The sequence below is a fragment of the Meriones unguiculatus genome, chromosome 4, assembly GCF_030254825.1.
Source record: "Meriones unguiculatus strain TT.TT164.6M chromosome 4, Bangor_MerUng_6.1, whole genome shotgun sequence".
Lineage (NCBI taxonomy): Eukaryota > Metazoa > Chordata > Mammalia > Rodentia > Muridae > Meriones > Meriones unguiculatus.
This window is the reverse complement of record NC_083352.1, coordinates 121,942,179-121,956,442: the sequence shown is the minus strand read 5'-3', so window position 1 is coordinate 121,956,442 and position 14,264 is coordinate 121,942,179. Positions and strand designations below refer to the sequence as shown.

The 14,264-nt window shown below is 45.9% G+C and overlaps 2 protein-coding genes across 4 annotated transcripts in view; both read right to left on the bottom strand.

Annotated features, from left to right (window-relative positions):
- Samhd1 (SAM and HD domain containing deoxynucleoside triphosphate triphosphohydrolase 1) overlaps positions 1-2,464 on the bottom strand; it is a 35,821-nt gene extending 33,357 nt beyond the window's left edge. The window contains 1 exon segment of the mRNA XM_021664126.2: positions 2,148-2,464. Coding sequence (XP_021519801.2) covers positions 2,148-2,445 — 298 coding nt within the window. The 5' untranslated portion in view covers positions 2,446-2,464.
- Positions 2,465-8,089: 5,625 nt separating this feature from the next.
- Positions 8,090-14,264, bottom strand: part of Rbl1 (RB transcriptional corepressor like 1) — a 58,041-nt gene continuing 51,866 nt past the window's right edge. For 2 of the 3 annotated variants that reach the window (XM_060382937.1, XM_021664113.2), the window contains 2 exons: positions 14,097-14,261; positions 9,200-11,023 (listed from right to left, as the gene is read on the bottom strand). In XM_060382937.1, the coding sequence (XP_060238920.1) occupies positions 10,853-11,023; positions 14,097-14,261 (336 nt within the window). In that variant the 3' untranslated portion in view covers positions 9,200-10,852. Of the gene's footprint in view, positions 8,969-9,199; positions 11,024-14,096; positions 14,262-14,264 lie in introns of those variants that run through there. The other variant, XR_002477444.2, reaches the window with a different exon arrangement.

The following is a 14,264-nucleotide window of genomic DNA, read 5'->3' as shown; positions in this document are numbered from 1 at the left end:
TGTGTTCACTGGGTGGTTGTTAATGGTCTCTCCTTGTTCTCTCACTCCTTTTTCTGTTGGGTAGATTATTTTTTTCCTTGCTCCTAGCTGATTTCCTAATTTTGGCTGTGTTTTCCGATGGTGTTTTGTTTTAGATAAGACCTCATTAATGTATCCTTGGATGGGCTGAAGACCCATGGGACTGGAAGTTTTGATTGTCTTCTTCAGTCTCCCAAGTAGTAGGGGTATGGGAATATGTTCTCCAGTAATTTTTAGTGAGAATACTAGTTAAGAAATAACTGGAGTGCACACCTGTAATCCAAGCACTCAGGGAGGCAGAGACAGGCAGATCTTTGTGAGTTTGAAGCCAGCCTGGTCTACAAAGTGAGTCTAGGACAGCCAACGCTAAACAGAGAAACTCTGTCTTGAAAAAAGGAGGAGGAGGAAGAGGAGAATGAGAATGAGGAGGAGGAGGAAAGAAAGAAAGAAAAAAAAGAAATAACTGGAATGAATTCTGGAATCCAGAGATTTAACCTTTAGTCCAACTCTGTATTGTCTAATGACTCTGGAAAGTTACTTAACATCTTTGGCTATCAAAACATCATCTGAGGCAGGAGAGACGGCTTATCACATACGAGCACATACTGTCCTGCCGAGGACTGAGTTCAGACACCAGCTTTAGACCTTACACAACTGCCTATTAACTCCAGCTCCAGAGGTTTGGGCGCCCTCTTCTGGCTTCCGTGGACACTGCACTCATATGCAGACCCACAGACCTCCCTTCACTCCGTTCCTTCTCCAACCCTATACAACCATAATTTAATAACAGTAAGGCCAGGAGCGATAACTCGGCTGTTAGGAGCACTCACTGCTCTTGCCGAGGGCTCCGATTCAGTTCTCAACACCCCTACGACAGCTCACAACCATGTGTAATTCCAGTTTCTAGGAGCTGTACCATCTTCTGGCTTCAAGGACACCAGGCTCGTACATGGTGCACATATACGCACACGAAGGCAGAACACACACATATATAAAATTAAAATAAAACATTGCCCGGTGTGGTGGCCCACTCCTTTAACCCGAGTAGTCAGGCGGCAGAGGCAGGTGGTCTACGGAGCAAGTTCCAGGGCAGCCAGGACCGACTACTGACTACTGAGAGACCCTGGCTTAGCCTCTTGCCCCGCCCCCACCAAAAAAGTTACTTTTCTGTGGAGGAAGTCGGGAAGGGAAAAAAGAAATGTGAGTTCCTACATTTAAGCTACCTTTATGTCCTGAACTTTCAACTTCGAACTCAGTCCTTCAGTTAGGCACCCAGGACTGCCCCACAAGAAGCAAAGCTTACTGAATTTGCAACGCACAACCACAGAAGAGAGATTTCCCGCTCAAACACCTCAGGAGATCATGCTTAGCACACACCACGAAAAAAAGTGGAGTAGTTTCCAAATGTTTGCATGAGCAAGAACCAGAAGAGTCACTTAAAATCCTCAGCCTGTACCCTCCCCTCTCTGTGGCCAAGCTGTGGAATGTTGGGGGTCCAGGGGTCAACTGACAGGCTGTTCTCATTTCTGGAAGAGAAATTGCCCAGTAGTCCTCCGCAAATGCGGTCGGCACATACTGAACCCTCCTGGGATGCTACGGTAGCCAGGGAGAATCCAGAGATTAACTAACTTCCCCTTTTAGGGAACCCCCCCAAATCCCCGGAAGGGCTTACTAGTGAAACTTAAAAGCGCCCCAAATCTCTGATGGGGCCAAGTGTTCCGGGAGCTGCGGTTAGCTCAGAAGGATCTCCCTAGACAGGTGAGCCTCAAAGACCGCAAGCCACTGCCCGAGGTCTGGCGCTAAGTCTTCCAGAAGGGCGAGGGTCTCTCCTGTCCGCAGAAGGGGTGACAAGTTCCTGAGGAGACCCATGCACCAGAAGCGGATGCAACCTTCCCTGTGCTTCCCGGGTTCGAAGCCCCCCCAGAGCCAGAACCTCATGGGCTCGTACTTCTGTGCCCACCTTGCGTAGACCGTCTCTGGACGGCTCTCGTGGGGAGCCCGCCTCAGGTTCGGGTTCCCGCCGCCAGCCGCTTCCCCCAGGGGCCTCCGATCCGCGAGCCTCCCCCTCCCGCGTGGGTCCTCTCCGCTCGGCCGCTCGGTCACCATCCCTGGTCCCTCAGCCCAGCTACCTCTGAAGCTGTCCAGCACTTTCTCCTCTCGGAAGCCACACTCCTTTAAGAAGGAGCACACGTCCTCGGGCTCCCACTTTCGGATGTCCAAGTACGGAGACGCGCTCGTCGCTGCAGGACGGGTGCTCGGTGGAGTCCTCGGGCTGCCATCGCAGCGGGGCCGCTTAGCAGGCTGCTCCGGCTCTGCTCTCTGCATGGCTACCTCCGACACCCGGCGCGGCGAAGTCAAGAACCGCGGCACTCGGCTGGCGCGCAGTCGCACTGACGCCGCAGCCCTCAAGCCGAGCCCTTTTAGCATTGCCAGCCTCCCTAGTGCGCAGGCGCGCTGGACATCGGCCCTGGGAGCGTGGCCTCCCTGGGGCGCTAGCGCCCGGCCTATTGCGCAAGCGTAATGACTGTGCGGCCTCCCTTAACCCCGCCCTAGTTTCTCCAAAAGGGCGGAGTTATTAGAGAAACAAAACTTAAGGGTTGTGGTTAAGGGCGGAGAGTCCAGGTAAGGACACGGCCAGGGTAAGAGGACCCTTGGGCCTAATGAAGGTTCCACCACACTCCAGACTAAAGGCTCTTCTGGTGAATTGCAGGTACCTTCCTCGAAACGAGTACTTTTTGCCGGGTTTCAAACACTCCGTGCTGTAAACCTGTGAAAAAAAGAAAACCTAAAAGGCAGCAGAGCTGCCAGCACCATCCCCGTGCGGGGAAAAACTACTGGCCTAGCTGGAAGACCCTGAAATGACTGACAGCTGGTTCCAGGACTGTCCTTTTGCGTTTCACAGATTCACAGTCAGCTGGCAGAGGACCGCCTGAGGTGCCGAACTTATTTCCAAACAGAGAGGATCTTTACTAGTTTCTAGTGTCTGCCGTGGTAGGCGTTTCTCTTGCTTTAAGCCGTTTTGGGGCAGGACCGAAATTTCCCCATAAATCCTTATCCAGGCATTACTAATATGGTGACAACAGCTAATTAAAAAAAGCCAACACCTTTTCGGGAAACTGTAACCAGCTAGGTTATTTTAACGTTAAGGAGTAAGAATAAGATGCTTGCTTAGTTGTGAGCCCCACAGCTGCAGGTGAAGCCCAGTAGAACTGAGTGAGGCCCCGTGGTCAATCCCCAGCACCAAAAAAAGAACACTAGAAATTTGATAAACCAAGGTATTTTTAGCAGACAGCGCTGTTGTGTTCAGGGCACTGTTCTAAAGGAAAGTGAAATATACAGGCAGGAATGAGAGGGAGAGAGGGGGGAAAGGGAGAGGGAAGCAAGAAACGGCAGACAGGGCCTGCTTCTAAGGGCCCTTAATACCTTGTATTAGTCAGGGTTCTCTAAAGGAACAGAAATGATAGAATAAATAGTTATGTGTGTGTGTGTGTGTATTTAAAGGGATTTATTAGACTGGCTTACAGGAGTCAAGTTCATCAACAACTGGCAGTGTGGCTCTGGAAAATGTGGTCATTGTTTGGTCCAGGAGGCTGGTTGTCATAGCAGTCCCTGTCTGGCACTGGAGTTCTGGAGGATTCTTGGAGAGCTGCTGGTCCTCTGTCTACACTGGGATCCCAAAGAAGTTGGCTCTAATGCAAAAGGAACGCCACAGCAATGGGATAAATGGACATGCCCAGTGAAGGGGAGGGAGGTCAAGCAGGCAGAAAGCTGTCCACCCGTTTTCATGTCTTTGTATCTGGGCTGTCACCAGAAGATCCCGCCTGGAGTTAGGCTAGGCCTTCCTGTTTTAAATAAACTAATCAAATTTCCGGATGCAGTCAAGTTGTTAACCAAGATTTGTCATCACTTGCTGACCCTTCATTTGCTATTTACTGTTTGAAACACAGTCTCTCTCTCTCTGTATAGCCTAGCCTGGCCTTGAATTCAGGATCTTCCTGCCTCAGCCTCCTAAGTGCTGAGATTGCAAATGTTATCCACCACATCATTTCATATATTTCTTGGGTTTTTTAAAAATTTGTTTGTTTGTTGTTTCGAGACAGGGTCTCACTATGTAGTTCTAACTGTCCTGGAACTCACTGGCCTTGAACTGACAGAGATCTGCCTCTGCCTCCCAAGTGCTGGGTTTAAAGGCACACACATGCATACTTTTTTAATGAAAAGTATAATGTGTATACACGTGCTATGAGGCATAGATAGGGACCAGAAGACAATTTGTGGGAGTCAGTTCTCCATCTACCACAAAGGCCCAAGTAATCAGAAGCTTCTCAAGCTTAACAGCTCCAAGCTCTCACCAGTTTTTGTTGTTGGCACAGGGTAGTTGTTTTAATATCCTAGGCCAGTCTTGAATTCACCACATGGCTAAGAATGATGGTAAACCTGAAATACTCCTGCTGCCACCCTCCGAGGTTTGGAAAGTGACCCCATACTGATTTCTTCGGTGTCCCAGCACTCTGCCTCCCTGAGGGCTGGGGTTGACAGGCATGCCATGGCGCCTGGCAACCCAACATTTTCAACTATAGTTCCTACAGACTCAAGGCGGGCAGTGTAGGGAAGGGTTGCATTTGGACAAGAAGTCAGGCCCAGACAAACATGCTCCACCCTGGCCACAGAGCATTTGGTGAGAACACCCCACAGCTGTCCAGACGTAAGAAGCTGAAACAAGAGGGTAAGAGATGTGCTTGAAATCCACGATGGCTGATTTGAAAAACGCTGCTTCTAAGGTTTGTGGGAAAGTCTTTCCCCATAGCATTAGGCAGGAGGAAGTGATCAAACAGGGATTTAAGTTTCATCAATTGCACTTGTGTGCTCAACTTGGCCTAGCAAGGTGACTTAATGGGAAGAGGCGCTGACTGGGCAATTGTAGCAATCTGAGCTTGAGTCTAAGGCCCTACTGAAGGGTGGAAGAAGGGAGCCGACTCTGGAGAATTGTCCTCTGACCTCCATGTATATGCTGTGGCATGGGAGGCCAGGCCCCCATATTTGAGTATATATATATGTATTATCCTCCCAATCCTCTCATTTGAACTATTATGGTCACCGGCTCAAGATCACATTGACACAGGATTTCAACTTTTTTTTTTTTTCTTCAGTGTGCCACTTGGACAATTCTACTTACAGTCCTGGTGACCTGGTCCCGCTCAGTCATCCCACAGCCTGGGGAGCAGTGCCTACATCAAACAGGACCCTTCCCACAGAGAGGAACCCCCGCCCAAGCCTCTGTCTTCTGATGTCAGTCTTACCATGGTCAGTAGTAGCAAGGCAATGAGAGCAACTATTTTAAGGTCCATTTTGCCAGTGCCCTCCCCATTCCAAGAAATTTGTTCTGGACTTCCATCTGTGACATAACCAAATGAATTGTGCAAGCTGGTCCTGGATGTATCAGGCTTGTTTCTACACCTCTCCACAGCCAAGCATCATCACTGATTCATTGTTTCACTTTCTCTTCATCCTTCATTAAACAGTGCTTCCTGGAAATAATTTTTCTCCCCATCTATGCAGATTTCAACACGGAAACCCAAATTCTTAAAAGAAAAAAATAAAATAAAATAAATCCCAGCTGTTAGGGAGACAGAGAGAGGCAGGAGGATCTTGAACTCAGAGCGGCCTGGTTGACCAAGGGAGTCCCTGTCTCAAGAGCAACCACATGTAGCTGGGGAGATGGCGCGGTGGGTACGGACGCAGAGCAGGCAGGAGGACTGCGTGGGCCTCTGCACACCTGTAACTCTAGTGTTGGGGGAAGGGGGGGAACTAGAGGGTCACCAAAGCTTGCTGACTGCCGGTCTCCTTCAAGTCCGGTAAGAGACCTCATCTTGCTAGGTGTGGTGATGTGCGTCCTTAATGCCAGCACTCATGAGGCAGAGGCAGGGAATGCTCTGTGAGCCAGCCTACTATACAGAGCAAGCAGCAGGCTAGCCAGGGCTACATAGTGAGACCTGGTCAAATAAACAAGCAAGGAGTAAGAGAATAAAGCAGAGAGTGATAGAACGGGACCGTACATACATGTGATCCTTTGACCATTCCACGTGCACAGACACGGACATGCACACCTGAACACACATGCAACAGCAGAATTTTAGCAGAGCCATCGCATCTGGTACGAATTTCTAAGTGATGGCACCTAGGCTCTGGCATAGCCTTTTGTACACAGCTATTGACACCTGAGACTTACCAAGTTGTTCTTCCTGAAGGATTCTCAGAGCCCTTGCATAACTTAGTCCTGAGACATGCCTAGCAACCCAAGAAGTCTCCTGTGGCTGAGAACTGCTTAGGGGATGGTTTCTTCAGACAACTCATAGTTCCGAGAAAAGGTTTCGTATAGGAAACTGACTTGCTAATTGTGTAATTCAGAACACCAACACGTACATATATCACATGCACACAAATGGTATTTGGCTAGGGTTGGGCTGTGTCTCAGTGGGTAGAGCACTTACCGATCATTCATGATGCCCTCAGACACACACACACACACATACAGACCCAGATAATAGCCGAGCCAGACATTTCATTTTTGCCTTAGTGTCTATAATTTTTAAGTCTCAAGGGTTTTCTTGACTGGTTATTCTAGAGTTACGTTTATGTGATTATTAATACATTTTCATTCACCCATAAAATTTGAGTGTTTACTGGGTACTTAGAATTTGCCCAGCACTGCTCAGAACAGGCAGGACACATCAATAAACTATATAGACAAAAATCCCTGCGTACTCATATTCTGGTGGCAAGGCCAGCAGTGAACAATAATGTAATTAACAATAGAAGACTTGCCAAGTATGTCAGGCGCTGGTGCTGCAGAAGAGTGGACTAAGACAGCAGGAGTAGAGAGAGATGGAGTCGCCATGTTGGGTAGGATGATCAGGACAGGTCTTTGAGGAAGGTGACATTTGAGCAGAGATGGAGTCATCAGTGTGGTATAGAGAGAGGAAGCAAGTCCTGCTAAGCAGAAGAATGCCTGGAGTTTCGAAATAGGAGGCTTTTGCTCACACTGTGAACCCCAAGATTGTGTTGTTTCCTGGAAAATCCTGCTTCTAGTTGTGCTGTCAGCCCTAGCATACACTTTTAATCCAAAGCTTTCTGCTTGAGTACTGTAAACAGAATTAAAGTTAACCCTGGAGCAAGAGGCGGAGCAAGCAACCAGCTGACTGAGCGAACACAGAAAAACCATACAGAAGAAGTCAGGAGGACATACAGAGACCCACAGGAAGTAGAAGGGAGGGACATTCAGTTTGAAGGTGGTTTTTTGGAGACAGGGTGGGGAAAGAGGCTTCCTCTTTTTGGGGGTGGGGGACGACATGGGCTGAGTTGGGTGCTTTCTTTGTCTCTCTGAGCTATCAGATTTTCACCCCAGTACCTGGCTCCTGAGTCATTATTGGTAAAATGGAACACTTAAGATTTTGTTAGAAACAAAGGGGAGAGGAGGAAGCAGTGAGAGATGAGGTAAAAAGCGACAAAGCACCGGGGCTGCGCAGAAAGCAGTGCAAGGGTGGGAACGCCAACCCCAGCAGAAGATCTAGACATGACGACTGACAAGGTGAGTGACCTCCAAAGCCGGACTCAGTCAGCTTACCTACGACTCCTTTAGTCCAAAGGCAAGGAAGGTCCCGTCCTAGCAGTCAAGGCATCGATCCTGCACGAAGTCCCTCCCCCCCCCGCCCCCATGCTATCATATCCACATTAACAGGTAAAGAAATGAAGCTCAGGTGAAATGAGCTACTTCTCCAGGGTCACACGCATACCAAGTGCCCTGAAGCTTACACCTAATTTGCATTGAAATTCTTTTTCTATAACTTAAGCTGAGTAACAGCACTCTTGCCTTTAAGATGTTGCATGGCCAGGCTGTGAAGAGCTGGGTGTGGTGACGCACATCTTTAGTCCTAGCACTCAGGAGGCAAAGACATGCATTTGAGGCTGTGCCTGGTCTACAAGGCAAGTTCCAGGACAGTCAAATAAAACAAAGCAAACTCACATTTATGGGTTCCTAAATTTAAGTGGTAGTGTTAGGGTCTGAGAATCACTGAAGAAGGAGCCCAGATTCAAGTAGTATGCAAAAGCAGGGAGTGTTTATTCTGCAGAAAGTTACCAGCATGCCAGGGCCACCATTCCTTAGAATGAGACCATGCAGGCTCAATGTAAAGGCAATCCGGGAATTCCAGAAGTGAGGGAACCTTTCATTTGATTGGTTAGTGTGACTCAGGAGGTAAAGAGGGGATTTAGGATTGGCTAAACATTTAGGCACTGTCTAGAGTTGCTAGGGACTTTTCCTCAGGTTTGCTGAATCATTAGACTTAGCTCAAGCCCATGTGTTAACCTTTAAGCTGATTGGCTGTCTACGAGTGGCAGTTTTTCCAGAAACTGTTTTTCTATGTTCTGAAAAACAGGATCTCAGGCCTAGTTAGGCAAAGTTGAAAATGAAGCATGTCATGGAGTCAGATTAGCCAAATAGACTGGAGTCTTCTGGGGGTGTCTTTGGGGGCTTTGGAGTTCAGACTTCTCAGCAGTCACATCAGCTTGTCTTTTGCCAGCATGGACTCGCCTGGTAGTCTGAGCAACGACAGAGAAGACGCCTGCCATTGCTACCATAAGCTAGTCTAATGCAGCAGCAGAGCTCGGGAGGGGTCACACTCTGCACCTGGTCAGCAGCTGGTCTGCTTGTCGCTCTAGTTTCGCCTTTTCTGGACATGTGTACCTGAGTGCTTTCGCTCAGTTCGTGATTTGAGGCTTACCCATGGTGCATGCGCACTACATTCATCCCGAGCATGCCCACGTTGTCCTACACCCGAGATGACAGGCAGTAGAGTCTGCTCAGCTCTACACAGCCCTCTCCACTTCCACCTGTTTTCCTGCAAATGACGGAACTTTTTTCTTTTTGCCGATGAAAGAATAATAGTTCTCACTGTAAAAAAACATGTATTTTAGATGGCTGCACATCTGCTTCTGGTTATACAGTAAAAAGTACAAGTTTAATAGTTTTTTTCCTTTTAATTAACTCAATTTACATCTCGGTCATAGGCCCCTCCCTCATCTCTGCCAAGCCCCACCCTCCCTCTCGAATCCTTCCCCTGTTCCTCAAAATAGGAGGGAAGTCCCCACCCATACACTCCAGTTCTTCTAGTCACACGAGGACTGAGTTTTTAAAACTCCAATTTTTATTAACTATTTTATGTACATCAATACAAAGTCCTGAAAGTTGGTAAAAACATGTCTTAAGTTTAACACAGACATTGAATAAACCCCATTTATATTTTATACATTAATAATGAAAGTGATACAGTAGTTATAGCTACACAGAAATATGTACAAAAATTCAAGACAGACTACTATTTGGCTTATTACAACATGTGTAGATACTACACAAAACACAAGAATACAATTTTCAAAAAAGCAAAATATAATCCAAACCTCTTTTTAAAATTTAAAAATAAAATTTTGTTTAGCACTCATCATTAATTGGCAGCCAAATCTTGGAATAATTCAAATTAGCTAGTGTTGGATATTAAACATTATGCTGAGCTAGACTGCCAAGCCAACACTTTATATTTTAAAAAATAAGGTTTGCAGTTACTGATACATCATCCAAATATTAATTAAAATGGCTTATTCACATCCTTTCAGATTCTAGAAACACACAAGAAAGGTGAACATTAAAGACTTGATTCTTTCAAAGGCTATACCTCCAGTGTGGAAAAATCTTCAAAAGGATCCAGGAGTTAAACCCCAGTGGAAAACTCATGAGAAATCATAATTACCAGAACAAACGGTGATACAAAACAGAAAAAACAAAGTGGCTCTTGAACTGAAACATTTCGATGATAAGGCATGAAGTGATTTTAATGCGAAAGCTTCAAATCAGGAAATTAAATAAACAACAAGAATGAATAATTTAGCTTTTTGAGTCAGGGTCTTGCTATGTAGCCCAAGTTACTCTGGAACTTGCTATGTAGCCAGGCTAGCCTGACATTCCCAGCGATACTCCTGTGTACTGAAATTATAGGCATGTCCTACCGTGCCCAACAAAAATGATCTTATCTTAATGTTACTTTACTAAGGAAATTTAATTTCTCATATATCTAAATTTTATTCTCCTAGATTAAGAAACAGTTTCTTATTTCGAGAACTATACAAATGAATACAATCACATATAATAATAAAGGCAATATCATGAAAGTCAAAACTATATAGTAGTTTTAAAAATAAGCAAGTGTCCCTTTCATAGGGTTGTGACATCAGGCTAAGAGGGCCCAGGACTGGACGGGGCAGTGCAGGGCTCAGGTACAAAGCAGCCTGTACTGAACGAGAGGAAGAAGACAGGGCACAGCCAGTCCAGTGTGGTGGTAGCACCTGAGGTACAGTTACTCCAGGAGGCCCAAGGCAGGCTGGTGCACACGGAGCCACCTATCATGGGAGCTCAACAGGAGCAGACAGTACAAGTATCTCAGACTCACTGACCTCACATTAAAAAGGGAAAGGAGACATTTGATTATTTGGAAAAGACAGCTAAGGAAGTTTATCCTTAATTCATCCTAAAATGTAACCCAAGTAACAAACGTTTAAATCGTATTAATATTTATGAAGGCACTTAAAACAGTCTTTTCTAATCTAGCTCAGAATGCATGTTGAATAAATGCTTTGAAAAAATGTCAGATACATGTTGAATAAATGCTTTGAAAAAGAAGCTTACTTTTGGTGCAAGTTTTGTATAACCCAGTAATAAACGTGTGAAGGATGGAGCCCCCAACTTTCTCCAGAACAACCCAAAAGATCAGAAAAGGTCATGACATTAGTGATTTGCTCTTTCACTGACAACATCTTGCAGTCGCTTAAGTAAAACATCATCATTCTCTTGGCAGAGACGCTTGGCAGGTGATTCTGCATCTCCACTGATGGCAATAACACGCTTCTTCGTTTTCTGTTCACCTTGCCTTATCATGTTGTTGATATCTTTCAAACTCTACAAAAGCAAGGGGGCATGTGTAAAAGGCAGGAAAAAAAAATTATAAGTAAAGAACTAAGCTGACTGCCTTTTTCTCCCTTAGGTCACCAGGACTGTGCAGCTTCTCAGGGTGTCTACTGCTGTGATAAGGCACCATGACCGAAAAGCAAGTTGTGAGGAAAGGGCTTATTCTGCTTACACTTCCAGATCATAGTCCATCATGGGGGAAGTGAGGACAGGAACTCAAACAGGCAGGAACCTGGTGGTAGGAGCTGATGCTGAGGCCCTTGAAGGGTTGCTGCTTACTGGCTTGCTCAGCCTGCTTTCTTACAGAACCCAGGACCACCAGTCCAGGGATGGCACCATACACAGCGGGCTGGGCCCTCCCCCACTGATGAGAAAATGCCCTACAGCTTGGATCTCATGGAGGCATTTCCTCAACTGAGGCTCCTTCTCTCTGATGACTGTGGTTTGTGACAAGTGGACTTACAAAACCAGCCAATACAACCAGCAAGAGCTTTCTCTCACTGCACTTTCTTGCCAGCTACAACCCAAGTTTTCCGTGTGTATATGCATAACCAAAAATGTTTTATATATATATATATAACATATATATGCATGTAACATACATATATATGTAAATATATATACATATATGCACTTTTAAAAATATGCACTTTTTAAAAACTTTCTGTGTGTTTGCTTCTGTTGTGACGGCATGTACATGTCACAGTACACAAGTAGACATCAAAGGACAATTTGCATGAGTCAGTTCTCTTCTATCACAAAGGTCTTAGGGATATAACTCTGGTCATCAGGCTCGGTGGAAAGGGCATTTAACCTGCCGAGTCAACTGACTGGCCCTTTTCTTTTCTCTGAGTCAAGATCTCATTACATAGCTCAGGCTACCCTTGAACTACTAGAAGTCTATCTGCCTCTGACTGCTGCACTCCCATGCCTGGTTTAACCAAGTAATGCTTTCAAACTCTGATGTGCTTGATTGTCTGGGGATCTCAGTCATGCAAAGACTCAGATTTAGAAGGTGCGGTCTGTGAGTCAACCCACGTAGTGCAGACATTATAGGCTCAAGAGAGGTTCCTGAAACTGCATCCCAGTTGTCTGGAGCGAACGTTGCACCTGGCCCTCCTGCTAGCTCGCTGTGATTCTACAGAGAGTACTGCAGGACAGTACTGGTGTTCAGCAAGCTCCCCAGGGGATTCTGACTCTGATTTTGGAATCACTGCCTCAGATCCCAGATGGCCTAGTATCTTCTAAATACCTTTCTGGGAAATAAATCTTGGAGGAGGAAATATAAATCTCATCCTGGCCAATTTTCTTTGGCAAATGTAGTAAGACCTCAGTAAACATGGAACCAAACAGGAAACTGAGGAGTTAAGGAGCTGTTATTGCACTGACACAATTTGTCCAAGTAACACCTGTGGCTTCTAGAAACTTAAGATGCTGCTGTGTAATCTTAGAAATACTGAAAAAGTGATCACTGACGTGTCTCCATCAATGTAGTGGGTAAAGACAGAGCTAGTATTTCCATAAAAGTAAACATGAGAGGAAGTCCCTGTTCTCTAATTTATTTTCATTAACCTGGCTGTCATCCATCTAATGCACTTAACTTTCAAAGCCATCTTTAAAGTGATCATTCCCACGGAGCACGGCCTTATAATCAATCCTTACAAGTTTAGGGTGGCTCAGACAATTTATTGAGACACTTGTCAAAACAAACCAAAGCAAAAAATTTCAAACTAACTATCACCAAAGAGATGGCTCAGTGGTTGACAGCACTGGCTGCTCTTCCAGAGGACCCAGGTTTAATTTCTAGCACCCACAAGGCAGCAAACAACTGTTTGAAACTTCAATTCCAGGGGACCTGATGCCACCTTCTAACTTCCAAGGGCACCATGCACACAAGTGGTACACAGAAATACATGCACTCACATAAAATAATAAAATAAAAACTTAACAAACAAAAATATAACATCTAATTTTTTTTTTTTTTTAAAAAGAAGGGGCAGTGGTGATGCACACCTTTAATTCCAGCACTTGGGAGGCAGAGGACCTCTGTGAGGAGGTCACCCTGGTCTACAGAGTGAGTTCCAGGATAGCCAGGGCTACTCAGAGAAAACCGATCTCTAAAAAACAAAACCAACACTAAACAAACACCCTTAAAACCAGAAACCAGGATCTTACTCCCTGAAATGTCACATGTGTAGCAGTGGATTAAACTCTCAACTGAATTTAGCTCTCTTCTTTTTCTCTCTTTTTTGGTACAACGATCAAATCCAGGGACTAGTCATGCTTTTTCTGGGAGACAGTTCAGGCTGGACCTGGACTCAAACCCTGCCTGCCTTGGCACTGCTAGAATGCAGCTCAGATTGCTGCTCGAGCCACAACACCACAGCAGCACTCCTCCTCCCTCCTTATGGATACGGACAGCGCTCTCCAGCTAACAGACCTAAAGGTGCCTGAGATTTTTTTTACTTGGGATGTTGAGTATGTAGGCTTGGAGGATACATCAAAAGGGCACTGGGGTCACACATCCTGCTTCCCACTCACTCCTCTGTCCTGTGCTAGAGAAGCAGGGAGCCTGGCTCTCTAGAATTGTGTAAGAAGCCCCACTCGTACCTGATGGCCCTGATTCCATTTCAGAGCTCCCAGCCCTTGCTAAGCTGTGTCTGACATGGGGGCCTGAATTCTCCGCAGAGCTCCCACACACTGTTAGGTGTTGTTAACTGCTTTTCTAATAAACTTACCCCCAACAACAGGTCTTAGCACCCCCTTCAGCCCCACTTCTGAGACCGTTCAAGCAACTCAAGAGCTAAGTGCTGGGAATCCAGGTATGTTCCACCGGGCCTAGCTAAATAACATGTTTCTGGTCACACAAAGCATGTTATAGTGGTAGCTTTGTAACAAAAAGATTAATGACTGCTGACTGATAAACTGAAGTCTTAAACTTTAAGAGGTAAGATTACCTGAAATTCAACTTTTCATAAAGTTCCTTGAAAATTCTAACCAGAAACCCAACATTGAAAAAGAATGTACATGAACTGCTCTAAAGCAAAGTCTATATGCACCGTACCTTAGAAGGGCTGCCATTGAACTTGTACAACAGAGCGCTCCTGGGGGTGAGGCCTGGTCCATTTTTGTGTGGTGAGACATAAATGGAGTGCTGCTGGGAAATGCGGCGTGGGGAGCCCGGCTGCTGTTTAATATGTGGGAATGGAGAGAGGGGTGGAGCATCCATCTA